General features: G+C 44.1%; 1 protein-coding gene across 14 annotated transcripts in view; it reads right to left on the reverse strand.

Annotated features, from left to right (window-relative positions):
* The window catches only part of CADPS (calcium dependent secretion activator), a 1,592,252-nt gene extending 1,581,746 nt beyond the window's left edge, over positions 1-10,506 (reverse strand). For all 14 annotated transcript variants that reach the window (XM_078661538.1, XM_078661533.1, XM_078661537.1 and 11 more), the window contains exon 1: positions 9,460-10,506. In XM_078661538.1, the coding sequence (XP_078517664.1) occupies positions 9,460-9,828 (369 nt within the window). In that variant the 5' untranslated portion in view covers positions 9,829-10,506. The remainder of the gene's footprint in view (positions 1-9,459) is intronic.
* Positions 10,507-12,120: the final 1,614 nt, after the last annotated feature.

Below are 12,120 nucleotides of genomic sequence, written 5' to 3' on the forward strand. Positions count from 1 at the left end.
ACACTAAATTATACTGCATTGCTAAATTTATATAGTGCTTAGTACCCTTGAGGAGGTACTGTAACACTTTATGTCGACCAGCATGCTTAACTCCACAAAGCCCTTCAGCATCAGAAGCAAGGCATGTGATTTGACTGGCTCCCCCCAGCGCATTAAACCCCGTAGAGACAACAACCTGACTGTGCTCAAACCCAAGAAGCTCCTTAGAGATGTCAGTCTTGGGACTTCCTTCCCCAATGCCCATAAAGCTCCATGGAGAAATCAGCCTGACACGTGACTGACTCTGCCCGAGCCCATGAAGCCCCATGGAGACAACAGCCTCAGCCTGACACGTGATTGACTCAGCATTAAAAATGCAATAGGTCTCGCCTTTTATTAAGTTAAAGCCCTTTGCTTTGCTATACAATACCATTAGCAAAGCCAATGGCTTTAACTTAACCAAAGGTGAGACCTGTTGCATTTTCAATGCTTGTTACATATGGAATTTGTTTCTGAGCCACTTAATTAGTTGGTATGCCTGTCTGTGTTAAATGCCATCAAGGGAAGAGAGAAGTGAGAGGGTCAGTACCAAGGGACATCCTTTTCCACACAACTCTTGAAACAAGTCAATATTCCTGTCAACTGTTTATAGGGTACTCTTCCATGCTCAAGTCCTCTCCCAAGTGTGTCTACAAGTATTATCCAATATTCCACCACCAGGCTATATCCCTCTCTACAACTGCCCAGGCCAAAGCCAGTCCCCCTCACACTTTCTGTCTTCACCGTACAGATCAAAGCTTCATGAGGTCGAAATGCACCTCTGGCGTAACGCAAAATGATTACTATTCCCCCACACACATCTGGGCAATGGCATGAGGGGCCCATGAGTCTTCCATATGTCACAGATATTCATTGGCCTTTGGCTGGATGGGGTCCCCTGTTGGGGGCGGCACTGCATTGTGGGGCCTGCGTTACACCCCTGACCTCTGGCTGCCCGGGGACTTGCCGGAAAGGACCTGCCCAGTAATTTGGGCTTAGTGGCACCTCCCGAGGAGAAGAAAAAATTGGTTGTGTATTGGACTGCTCTCGTGGTGATTATTCGACCACAACGAGACAGCACTTGCTTTTATATAACCGGCAAGTGATACTATGTAATGCAACAAAGAAGCTTTCAGTGGTTGGGGAACAATACCTCAAGCATGTTTGACAATAAAGCCTGTTACTCTCTAAATACAACACTCACTACAAAGAATTACTGTTTTTCCTTCATATGTTACATTAACACAACAAATTTTAATAAACGGGGTACGCAAAATAACAGAGAAGTTTTAATGATATCTGAACGCCTTGCAAGTCAATACCAGAGCCTGCTACATTATTTACTTAACTACTGAACAGGTATGTATTTATATATATTTATAGGCAGAAAAAGCGCCTCGAGCTTTTTTGTTTTCCTCTGTCTGTGACATCCTTGTATGAATGTAAATAGGCCCTTCTTCTCGCTGTGTTTTGTACATACTTTCCGCCTGGTTCTCCTTGACATTGCTGCAGTCACCTTAGCTGCAAGTCAAGGCCACTTCAAGCTAGCAGCAGACATGAAACAGAGCACCCTTTCTGCTGCTGCTGCTGAACCACCGCGTGCAGCTGCAAGGAGCCGCTCTCTAGTACATATAGATTTATGACAATGCACATTAAGGAATTTATGCACCTTAGCTCCTGACAATTAGTTTGAGATCATTTACAGCAAGACAGAAAATGTTCATGTTTTGCAGTTCATGCACTCAAAAGACATAAATAACGTTAGCTTTTTGCCAGCCCTATGTAAATTTAGAAAGAGCTCTTTTGAATTTAAAAGACCATAGTACAACGTCCCCAAAATCTGGAAAAGAAACAAAAAGCATCAGCTAACCAAATGTATTTGCATGTAGGGACCAAATAACAGATCTTGGATAATCTTTTTGAATAATGTTCTTTTTATTGGAAACAACACATACATCCTCTCCTTTTTTTGCATATTTATCGGTGTAAATATATTTTGGATCTCATGTTTCTTGCAGTACTGTACCTGAAGGCAATCTGCTTCTAAGCAATGATATAACGAGGAAAGGAACGTGCCCTCCCCTTTCCCTGTTTGCACACTTTGCCCTTGATGTTCTGCCAGAGGTGTTAGCATTCATCTTGCATGCGTGTCTCCATTTCTGCTGAGATGTGGTTTTGCTAAACCTCAAACCCACTTATCCTCCAGTCAAATGCAGCCTGTTTGCGTTATTTCTCACAATTTTAACAGTGTGCCTGCTTTTTATGGTGCCGCTTGGCAGCACTGCTGTCCAGTAGCGACTCCTCCGCTAAGGCAGAGGAGCGTCGCCCTACTGCTCTGTGAGCAGTTTAAAAGGGAAAGATAAAATGATAATAGTGCAATGTTATTATAATTTTATTTATCCATTCCTGCTTAGGGGTGGGGCTGGGATGGCTAGAGAATGGGCCAGGAGGGGGAGTGATGAACACAGTCTAAGTGTACATGATGGTTTAGCCGGACGTCTTGGGCCGGCCAAACAGTTATGCACACTTTGTATGTTCTCCACCAGCTACATTGCACAGGCTAGGTGGAAAGAATGCACAGGCACATAGTCTCTGTCTGAGCGCCAAACGACGGTGCTTCAACCAATCATGACGCTGCTGTCATGCTAGAGACAGCAGAGTCGTGATTGGTTAGGCTAGCCTGTGTGCTTCCTGCGTGTCAACCACCACAGAGGACTGGGAGGTGGCGACCGACCTGCAGGTGAGTGTGTTTTTTTTTTATCCCGCTGGCCACCTCCGTTAAGCAGCAGCTGCCATTGCAGCTGTCACCAGATAACTATGTGAGATCACCAGGAGAGCTTTGACTCGGCCCACATGTTGGGAGTCAGGAGTACATGTTTTGATTGGGCGGAAGTGGTGTGCCTCCACAAAAGTGTGTTTGCCCTCCACACAGCTGTGATAATTTTGTTAATTTATCCAGTTGCCTGAGCTTGAATGTTCAGGGGCAGGCATATACCATTGTAAAGCTATTAAAGTGTCCTAGATAACAAGATTGTATTGCACTGGCAGCAACACAAATGGGAAGAGGGCAGTCATTAACCTACATGGATTTTTAGGTCTGGCTTGCCATTGCAACTATCACCTGACATTTTAATCTATACCAATATTATTCTGCAGTTCTTTACTTCCATACAAATACACCTCCATTCCCATGCTATCTACTTGTAATGATCCACATTACCATGCAACACTTCTGTAAAGCCAGTCCTACTACAATTGCCAATGCATCTTTCAAACATTCTCAATTTTGACTACAGTCAAAACCTATATTCCTGTTGGCCTGCTAGCCATTTCTATCAAGGGATTACATTGTTATTATCTATGTAATTCACTGAAACTAATATAATTCTCTACAATTCAACTTTCACTACAAATCTGCGAGTATTTCAATCATAGCCAGCATATCGTGGCTTTTAGAGAAATGCCAGGCATGTTATTTTGAAACAGGGACATTTCGAGATAGTAAAAAAAGTAATAAAGCACAGTCATAATTCACAGGGCCAATAATTTCACGAATACAGACACTTTTAGGGACGTGCCATTTTAATTAATTGCAACCAGCCAACCTCCTCTACTGCTTTTAATGTCAGCAGCCAGTCTTTTCCTCTTGGCTCACCATGGCTTTGGAGGGTGGCATGGCAAAGCTGCAGGAATGTATTAATCATTGTCAATGTGTTCTGCGATTTTAAGAGGTGCACAGTTCATTCCTGCAGGCAAAACGGCACAAGGAATAAATGCGCTGTGTTGCCAAAACAAATCACAGTGCAGCAGCCCACCCTGAGCTCAATAACTCTGCAATATAAACCTATGGGTTCATCTACATTCATATTAGTGGTGAAAAGAGCCACATAGGACTTGATTACGAGTATAGGTGCTATTTAACGCATCTGATAATGATACCACAGGGTATGTTATTTATCTGGTGCAATAAGTAGCACCTATTGCCAGTCTGCGGGGAATACCATGCGGATTTGGTGTTTAACACACCACAATCTGCAAGATAAGGCAAATACCGCATGCTTTTCCCCTGTTAGATTTCGGCAGGTTTGACCTTCCCAAAGTTAATGACTATTGAGTTACTTAATGCATCTTATTATAAACGGATCCGTTAAAACTAAACTCGTAATTCCAACTCATGTGTAAACAGGGGTTTCCAAATGGGTCGGAATTAACACAGCCATTGGTAATCAGGCCCGTAGAAGTCACAAACTCCCAATCCTTACCAATTGCTTGCTTAAATCAATCAAAAGACGGGTCAGCTATCAGTGGTGCAGCAGGTGCAGTGACCTTGAGTACCTTGCGTGCGGGGCAAAGTGCATCCCACTTATGACTGTTTTACTACCCTATTAGAATCAGGTGGCCCATTTTTCCTGGTTCCATTAGGACCCACGGTTCAGAGGCGTAACAAGGCCCCTGCCATTCAGGGGCTCCAAAATGGGACCCCATTCTGCCCATGATCTATGAATATCTGTGAGATATGAAAGATTCAGGGGTCCCTCCCCACATATGGCAGGGGGGCATCATTTAGCATTTTGACACAGCCATGTGGCAACCTTGCTGGTTACACACACAGCCTAGCTGCACTGCACAAACCTGACACGCCAGGCAACCACAGTCACAACTCCAGGCGAAGTCTTGTCCCGCTGTCAACACGTGCCATATCCCAGTCTATGTTCACAACAGCAATTTCCAGATCTATAGTATACAACGGCGATTCAGAGACATGAAAAGAAATGCAAATTGCATGCACTGACATAGTGAAAAGGCAGTGTGTCAGGTGTGATTATCAACCTCATTGTTGGGTTACACATCGCTTTCCAGAAGCAGGCTTCATTCTCGCTGCAAGCAGTAGAGTGAACACTACACCAAATGAGTCATGAAGAGCTCTGATTTTATCTATCATATGTTCAAATTTAGCAAAAATATCAGGATATGAGGTGGTACTTGAGCACAAAAAAGCACCTTTGATGTAGAGTAGGGGGTGACCCAGTTGTGTCCCAAAGCACAGGATATTTCGGTTGCTCTTGCACTTGGCCTGAATATGACGACCTTGGCCAGCAGCACGTTGCTGCCTCCGCTCAGACCTGCAGTGAAATTAGAAAATGTGAACCATCCTTCCAAATTTCAAAATGCCCCAGAGAAATGCAGAGCTCTGCATTTCGTCCATCTGGGAATCCCTTCAAAGTAGTCTGAAGCCTGAAGGACAAACCAATGACGGGGTTGGATATCTGACCCGTGCACCCGCGTGGCTGCTCGTCCTCACACTGCGTCAGAACTAAGCTGTCCATTGGAACGGCACGGCGTGGAAGCCAGCACTGAAACTTTGTCAATTTTTGAATGGGGTTCTTTAGAAATACAAGTATTAGGTTTTCGATTTTCAGGTACGCGCCTGCATGCGTTCTTTTTCGTGCTGGAATGTCTTTATATCCTTAGCTCTTTCTATTTCACAAAGAATGGAGCTACCTGCTTTACAGGCGAGATTTGTTTCGACATTTCGCAGTATCTTCTCCGGGCTGCCAAAATGGTCGTGGGTTGGAATACGTAAGCCGCTCGGTCGTAGCTAACTTTTACTGCTGTACACTTAAGCGCTACATTACGCACTGCAAGGTTTTTCTATTTCACGTAGTTTCTTTTTACATTTTTACAACAGCACCCATTTTGCACTTTGTCTACATGTTCTAGCATATTGTTTTTCTGTACATCAACAACAACGTTTAAACGAGAGATATTGAAGGTACATAACGATAGTGGCACCAAGTCACACTGCCCACAGGCTTTGCCGTTGGTAAAGTAGTACATATATCCACGTTGCTTCTAATTCAGACAATTGCTCTTAAAAATCTTCCCAAAGCTGATGCCACAGGGCAGCCTCCTCATGAAAGGCCTGCTTTCAAGCATGCCAACAATTGATGCACTCTGTTATAAGTGACTCCATAACTTCGGCATCCATCGAGCCTTTCATAGCCCAAGGTTGGCTATTCTCAGCAATCTTAGACATATGTACAGTGCAGCTATCAAGTGTCTCATTGGACGGGTCGACCACCCAATCATGGAGCACTATATGCTTTGTTCCAAGGTCGCAAATAGAAAGTAGATGACAGCTGAGTCCTAGGATGGAGAGTGTCTGCGTGGAAGCATCTTAAAGGGCTAAGGTGTGCCCACATCAAAACTGAGAAAGTGATCACTACCCAGAAGCCTTTGGGACACATTCCTACTCTAGGGTTGACTCACCATTTTCCCTCAAATTAGGACCAAAGTAATTTATCTAATAAGGTAGGTAATAAGGTTAATTGGTCCTAGAGAGTCAACCAAATTAGTTTAGCCTTTTTTCTTCAGTTAGAAACCTGCACCAGGTAATAACCAATGTAGATTTAGAGATGGCAACATTTTACGATCACACTTTAAGGCTGAAGCCTACACATGAGAAAGTGAGGGTGTTTAGAAAAGACACTCCATGGAAATTGCATTGAGAATAAACTGCATGCGGCCCTTTCACAAAGTGATGAAGCAATATTTAATGATTCCTGTGCTACTTTAAAAGCTGATTATTCCCATTTATTTTATTTTGCTTTGATAAAAAGTCACACGTGGACTATTTTAATGTAATTTGCATTTACCAGCTGAACCGTCAGCAAGCATGATTTAATTTATATTGTTTAAGGAGTTCAAAACACCTGTAGTCTACCTCAAAGTTTCATATGGCAATCTGTATACAAATACACGTATACATTGCACTTATGGTCTATAAGCATGTCCTATGACTTGCAATGAGGCTGTGGTTTATTCTTGAGCTGAAACGCCAGCCCATAAACGATGGATAGTCCAGGAGTGGCTGATCAGATGAAGAATCAGCTGTAACCTCAGACAAATCCACATCCCCACTTTCTCAGGACAGGCAATAATGTTACTTAGCAAAGGACATCTTTTTACAAGCACTTAATTACTATTGGTCTGAAACTCAAAAGTAACAACTTGCTGTAGTATATCCAAACTTTGTTAGAAAACACATGGAGAACCACTTTTGTGAGTGACATGGTGAATGTCTTTCCAGGCTGGGAGAAGTGGGCGAACAACCCCATAGTTCATGAGGGGTTCAGGGGAATGGGTGTCCCATGGGAAAACATGTTCCCTGTAGAGGAAAACAAGTTAATACTAAAAATACACACTTCCACATCCTTACTCACTCAAAGTAATTTGATACCTGGTAGAAATTCAGCAGGAGTAAGTTTTATATGTTTCAAGAGTCCATAAATGTTATGGTTGTCGCAGATATCCATGAGAACTCCTAGCATTCGCTATGAATTCAATAAAAGTAAAAAATTGTCTCGAATTTCAGGGGTGATTTTTACAATGAGATTTCCCGGGCACTGTCATTCAATTTCTATGAGATGACCTTGTATACTTGTCTAATGTTCTAAAGAAAATGTGACTGGTCTAGTTGAATATGTTGATACCATTTCTCTATGTGTCCCTGAAAATGCTCTTTTTAGGACCTCATCAGTTAAATGAATTTAGATTGTGTGTTTTTGGCAAGGTTGAATTCTTATGTATACAGTACATCTTCTTGGGATAATAAGAGACGTGGCCATCGATACGAGGGTTTCTGCCCATTTTAAGCGAGAGTTTAAGAAGCCTAGTGCTGTCACCAACACTACAGAAGGTCAAGTGCTGAGGTCAAACGTAGCGTGGCTGACCATCTGGGTAATAGATTTGGAAAAGCAGTGGACCTAGAGTAGGTTGCTTCTCGTGTATGGAATGAATGTCCCATCTTTGTACTGGGATATGGACACTGATGAATATTTGAGGAAATGTTGTCAACTCCTCCTTTCCTCTAATTGTTGACATTATATGAATAACGATTGTCAATTAAATCTCCTCATGGCAAATATTTGAAAAAGAATGTGGTCTTTGGATCACCTGAGCTATTCTGTTCTCCCAGTGACTCCAAGAAGCTGACAGAATGTTCTTCATTTGCACTCTAACATGCATCTCACATGGCCAAAGGGATGCCCCCTCACTCTGCCATAAAATCATGTACCTCAAGACATATTCTGTTCCATCATCACATATTTCACTGATACTAATCCCTCAGGACACCCTTCAGGCATTCACTTGCCATTCCTGCAATGTTGTTATTCAGAAAAGTACATTTCTCTATTTGACATCCCCTTAATGTGGTAGTGACCCTGCTTCCCAAGGATCACTTGCTCAGGGAACTTTGCAGGATCTGCCCTCACTCTGGTTTCCTCTTTTTACATATTCCCTTGATTCGCTGGCTCTTCCCTATTTTATATTCCATTTAGCAAGTTCTCTTCTCCATCCCATAGGTACCAAGCCCCTCTCCCCTCTCTCAAACTGTCCACACACAACCCCGGCTCAAGGGATGCTCCCCTACTTTCCCAGCAATTGTACCCCTTAGCATTTAAGCACCTGCCCCATATCTCTCAACACTACATAGGACGCAGAGTCACACAAATCTCCACAACCCTGAAACTCGTACTACTAGTGCTTAATTTGCAGAAGAATAAGTGCTGAGGTCCTAAGTATTGCTGGGAAGCCCTTGCCTGGGGCTATCAAATTTTTGAGGAGCCTGCGTAGTCTTGATTCCACCACATGCCTTCTTGACCCACCTTCCAATATTCCCTGACTCTCTATCTGGCTCTTGCAGATTCTTTTTCATTCTTGCGTTCTCTCTTCGTCACTGTTTTCCCATATTCCTCTTTTTTAAAAAAAATATTTCTCCCTTTTGCTTTTTTCTCTCTTTCTCTGGGTCGAAGTGTGGTGAGTGAAAATAACTGTTGGTCCCAAGAAGTTAATGCCGGCGGGCCCCACCTCAACCATCAGCTTCCATTAAGCACAGTGTACCTCTTAACATCATTAACTATTGTGACAATTTGGGTACCACACAATGCAATGGATTGTGTCTTGGTATCAATGGCATGTGCTACGACTCACCAACTCAGAAATATTCATGATATCGACTCAAGAAAGATTAACAAGTGTGCCAACATATGAAACAGCAACACTTAATGTTGACTTTACACAAATATCTTCACAGTAGGCTCGTTGACTCACAGAGCTGTCTTATTGGCCATCCTTCTTCTTCACTGGCACGTGACCTCTTTAATAATCACACCTCCTAGGAAGTTGTCCACTTGAAAGGCACCTATCAGAGAAGGTCGAATGGTGCGACCCGAACCTTAGCATGGGCGCCCTTCAGCAACCACCTCTCAAACACGTGTTAGCCACAGTTTCCCCCTACTGATGGGCATCAACTAAATATCAAACTTGCCTTTAACATCCGGTGAGTATCCCATAAGCACTTGCTCCTTCCTCCCCGGTTCTCGCTGCTCCCACACCCGGTAGCATCTCCCCTCCTCCCATTGTTCTCTCCCTGCTTACCTTCTGCTGCCTGCGGGCCATGTCGGTGGGCTGCTTGGCGTTAAAGGGGTAGGCGATGCAGCGCATCACGAACACATAAAGCTGCAGTTTCCTCTTCCTCTCTTCCTCCTCCCGCTGCAGTCGTTCCAATTCCTCCTTCTCCTTCTCGCTCACCACGGATGGACTGGGACTAGAGGGCCGCACGCTGCCCCCTGCTCGTCCCCCGGCCCCGCCGGTACTGCTCACAGGCTGCAGCCCTCCAGGGGCGCCGGTGGAAGAGCTCTCACTCGTCCGGCTCGGGGACAGGCGCTGCGCCGGGGCCAGCACCTCTTTGCACTCCTCTTCCACAACCTCCTCCGATTCCTCCTCGCTGGAAGACGGGTCCAACATGCTGGCGGCTCCCGGAGCACCGGGCGGGGAAGGTGCCGAGGAGGTCGCAGCTGCAGCCCAGGCTAGCAGAGATCACGGGGCACGCAGCGCAGGGAAAGAGCAGTCAGCCCAGGTGGGCCCTTGGCTGTCAGAGGGCAACCGTATGTTGCAAAACAGGGAGCAGGCAGCTGGGGCCCGGGAGAACCGGGGAATAAACACACAGTACCCCTGGTCTACAGGAGTAGTCACAGGTGCAGTGTGTCCCAATGCAGGAAATTAAAAGAGGGCAAACACAAAGGCTGTGTCCTGTCAGTGCAGGAAATGAATGGAGCAGAAGAGCCCGAAATCAAAGCAGGTCCCTTATCCTATGCAGGAAATGAACAGAGGCAGCGGCGCTGGCCCAGGAGCCGGGATCAATGAAAAGGCACACAGCCCGCAGTGCAATAAATGGATGAGCAGCAGTCTAGGCAGGTCCAGGGGCGCAGGGATCGAAGCGCACAGCGAACACAGGCTGAAGAAGCCACTGTGCATGGAACGGCTCCCAGAGATGCGCGAGCAGCCGGGGCGCAGAGGCGCACGGCAGCGGCTGGTGCTGATGCTGCAGGAGAGGAGGGCTCCGATTTCAAGCGATGATGCTGCCGCTACTGCTTGGTGCAGGTTGCTCTGCTGTCCCTTCACAGACTGGATCCCAGCAGCTTCGGCTGTGCTCGGGACTCCGCCCACCTCCTGAAATATCTCACTACTCTGGCTCCAGGCTGCACACCTCCCCCTCCGCGCTCCTGGTCCAGCTGCAAAAAGAAGCGCAACGAGATGTGAATGTCAAACCAAAAGAAGCCGATCCCACAAAATGACACGAACGTCATGAAATTAATGAATGAAATGAAAGGCAATGATTTACAGTAGACAGCATGGAAAATCAGTATCTCTTTTGAACGCATACAGCCTTACAAATATGCCTTTCATGCAGGCTCCTCCAACGAGTAGCTCCTGAGCTCTTCAGCTACATTTGAGTAGCTCTCCTGTATGCAGCTCAGCCTACTAAATTTGAAGTTTTTCCTTGGCTCAATTAATATATTTCTACCAAGATTGAAAAGTGAGACGAAAATTTGTGTTTTTTCAGAACTCATAAGTTGATGTTTGGTTAAATTTTCTAAATACATTTAGAGCCAAGTGATACATCATGTGGCGTTTGGGAGACCTATTACTAATATTATTAACTTGGTGCTATGAGCAGCAGCTACGGTTGTTATGTATGCAAAGCCTTTTTTAAGTTCCTGCTGGCAACCCTACCCGATGCACTGAGGGGAACACTACCAGTACTCGTGCATAGTGTGGCCTCTAATATAATCTTCTTTTATGCTGTTGCTATTACAAGGCCAATTATATTAGTAACTCAGTTACATTTTCTTTGAGTATACATAGCTCTTGTTACAGAAAAGGTAAGAGACACCTGCTTTAATGTAACTATTGCATTTCGAGTATGCATCGATTTTGAAAATATGTTTGTTGAAAAATAGATAATAGAAATGGCACTAAATTTGATGTGTGCAGTATTAGTTCAGTAATGCTCGGGGGAATTGATAGGTCTAGATAGCCAAAACCACAGAATTTCACTAAAATTATATATACACAAATATATTACAGTAGCCACTCTGTAGTTATAGTTAGGGTCAACAGAGATGGGGATTTATTTAATTTTTGTTCCTTAATATCTTTGCACCCTTTTGACGAATGTCTGCAAATCTTTGCAGACCTTGTGTTCTTGTCAGAGGACTGAAAGTTTCATGGTGTTTGGTCAAGGTGTTGCTAAAGAAAAAGGGGGTCCGTAAACTGGTGTAAAATTGAATTTTCAATGGACTTCTGTATTTCATGTCGCACGGAAGCCGTCAGTCGGATTTGACAAAATTTGGCTTCATTACCTATTAGTGTGTGCAGAGGATTCTGTGTGGGTAAGACAAGTAAGTAGGGTAAGTATTTTATAAGGTTTAAGGTTTTTTAACTAAGTTATGATGGTAGTACACAGTGAAGACATAGTGAAGACAAGTCATTAAGTGATTAGGTAATAACTGTCTACATAAATTAAAGGCGGCCATGTTGTTTTGAGGTCGACTTTGGTGGTGTTTTATGATACATCTTGCAATCTAGTTAAGTAATAGGTTTGGTATTTTCCCCATACATATTGGCACTTTAAAAATGTGGAAATAGGTAGGGGAAAATATTTGCAAGTTTCTATATATTTTTTGAAAAAACTTCAGAGTACCGTGGTACTATCGCAGTAACAAAAAAACATAGAAATGCAATGTAAGACACTTC

The sequence above is a fragment of the Lissotriton helveticus genome, chromosome 9, assembly GCF_964261635.1.
Source record: "Lissotriton helveticus chromosome 9, aLisHel1.1, whole genome shotgun sequence".
NCBI classification, from domain to species: domain Eukaryota; kingdom Metazoa; phylum Chordata; class Amphibia; order Caudata; family Salamandridae; genus Lissotriton; species Lissotriton helveticus.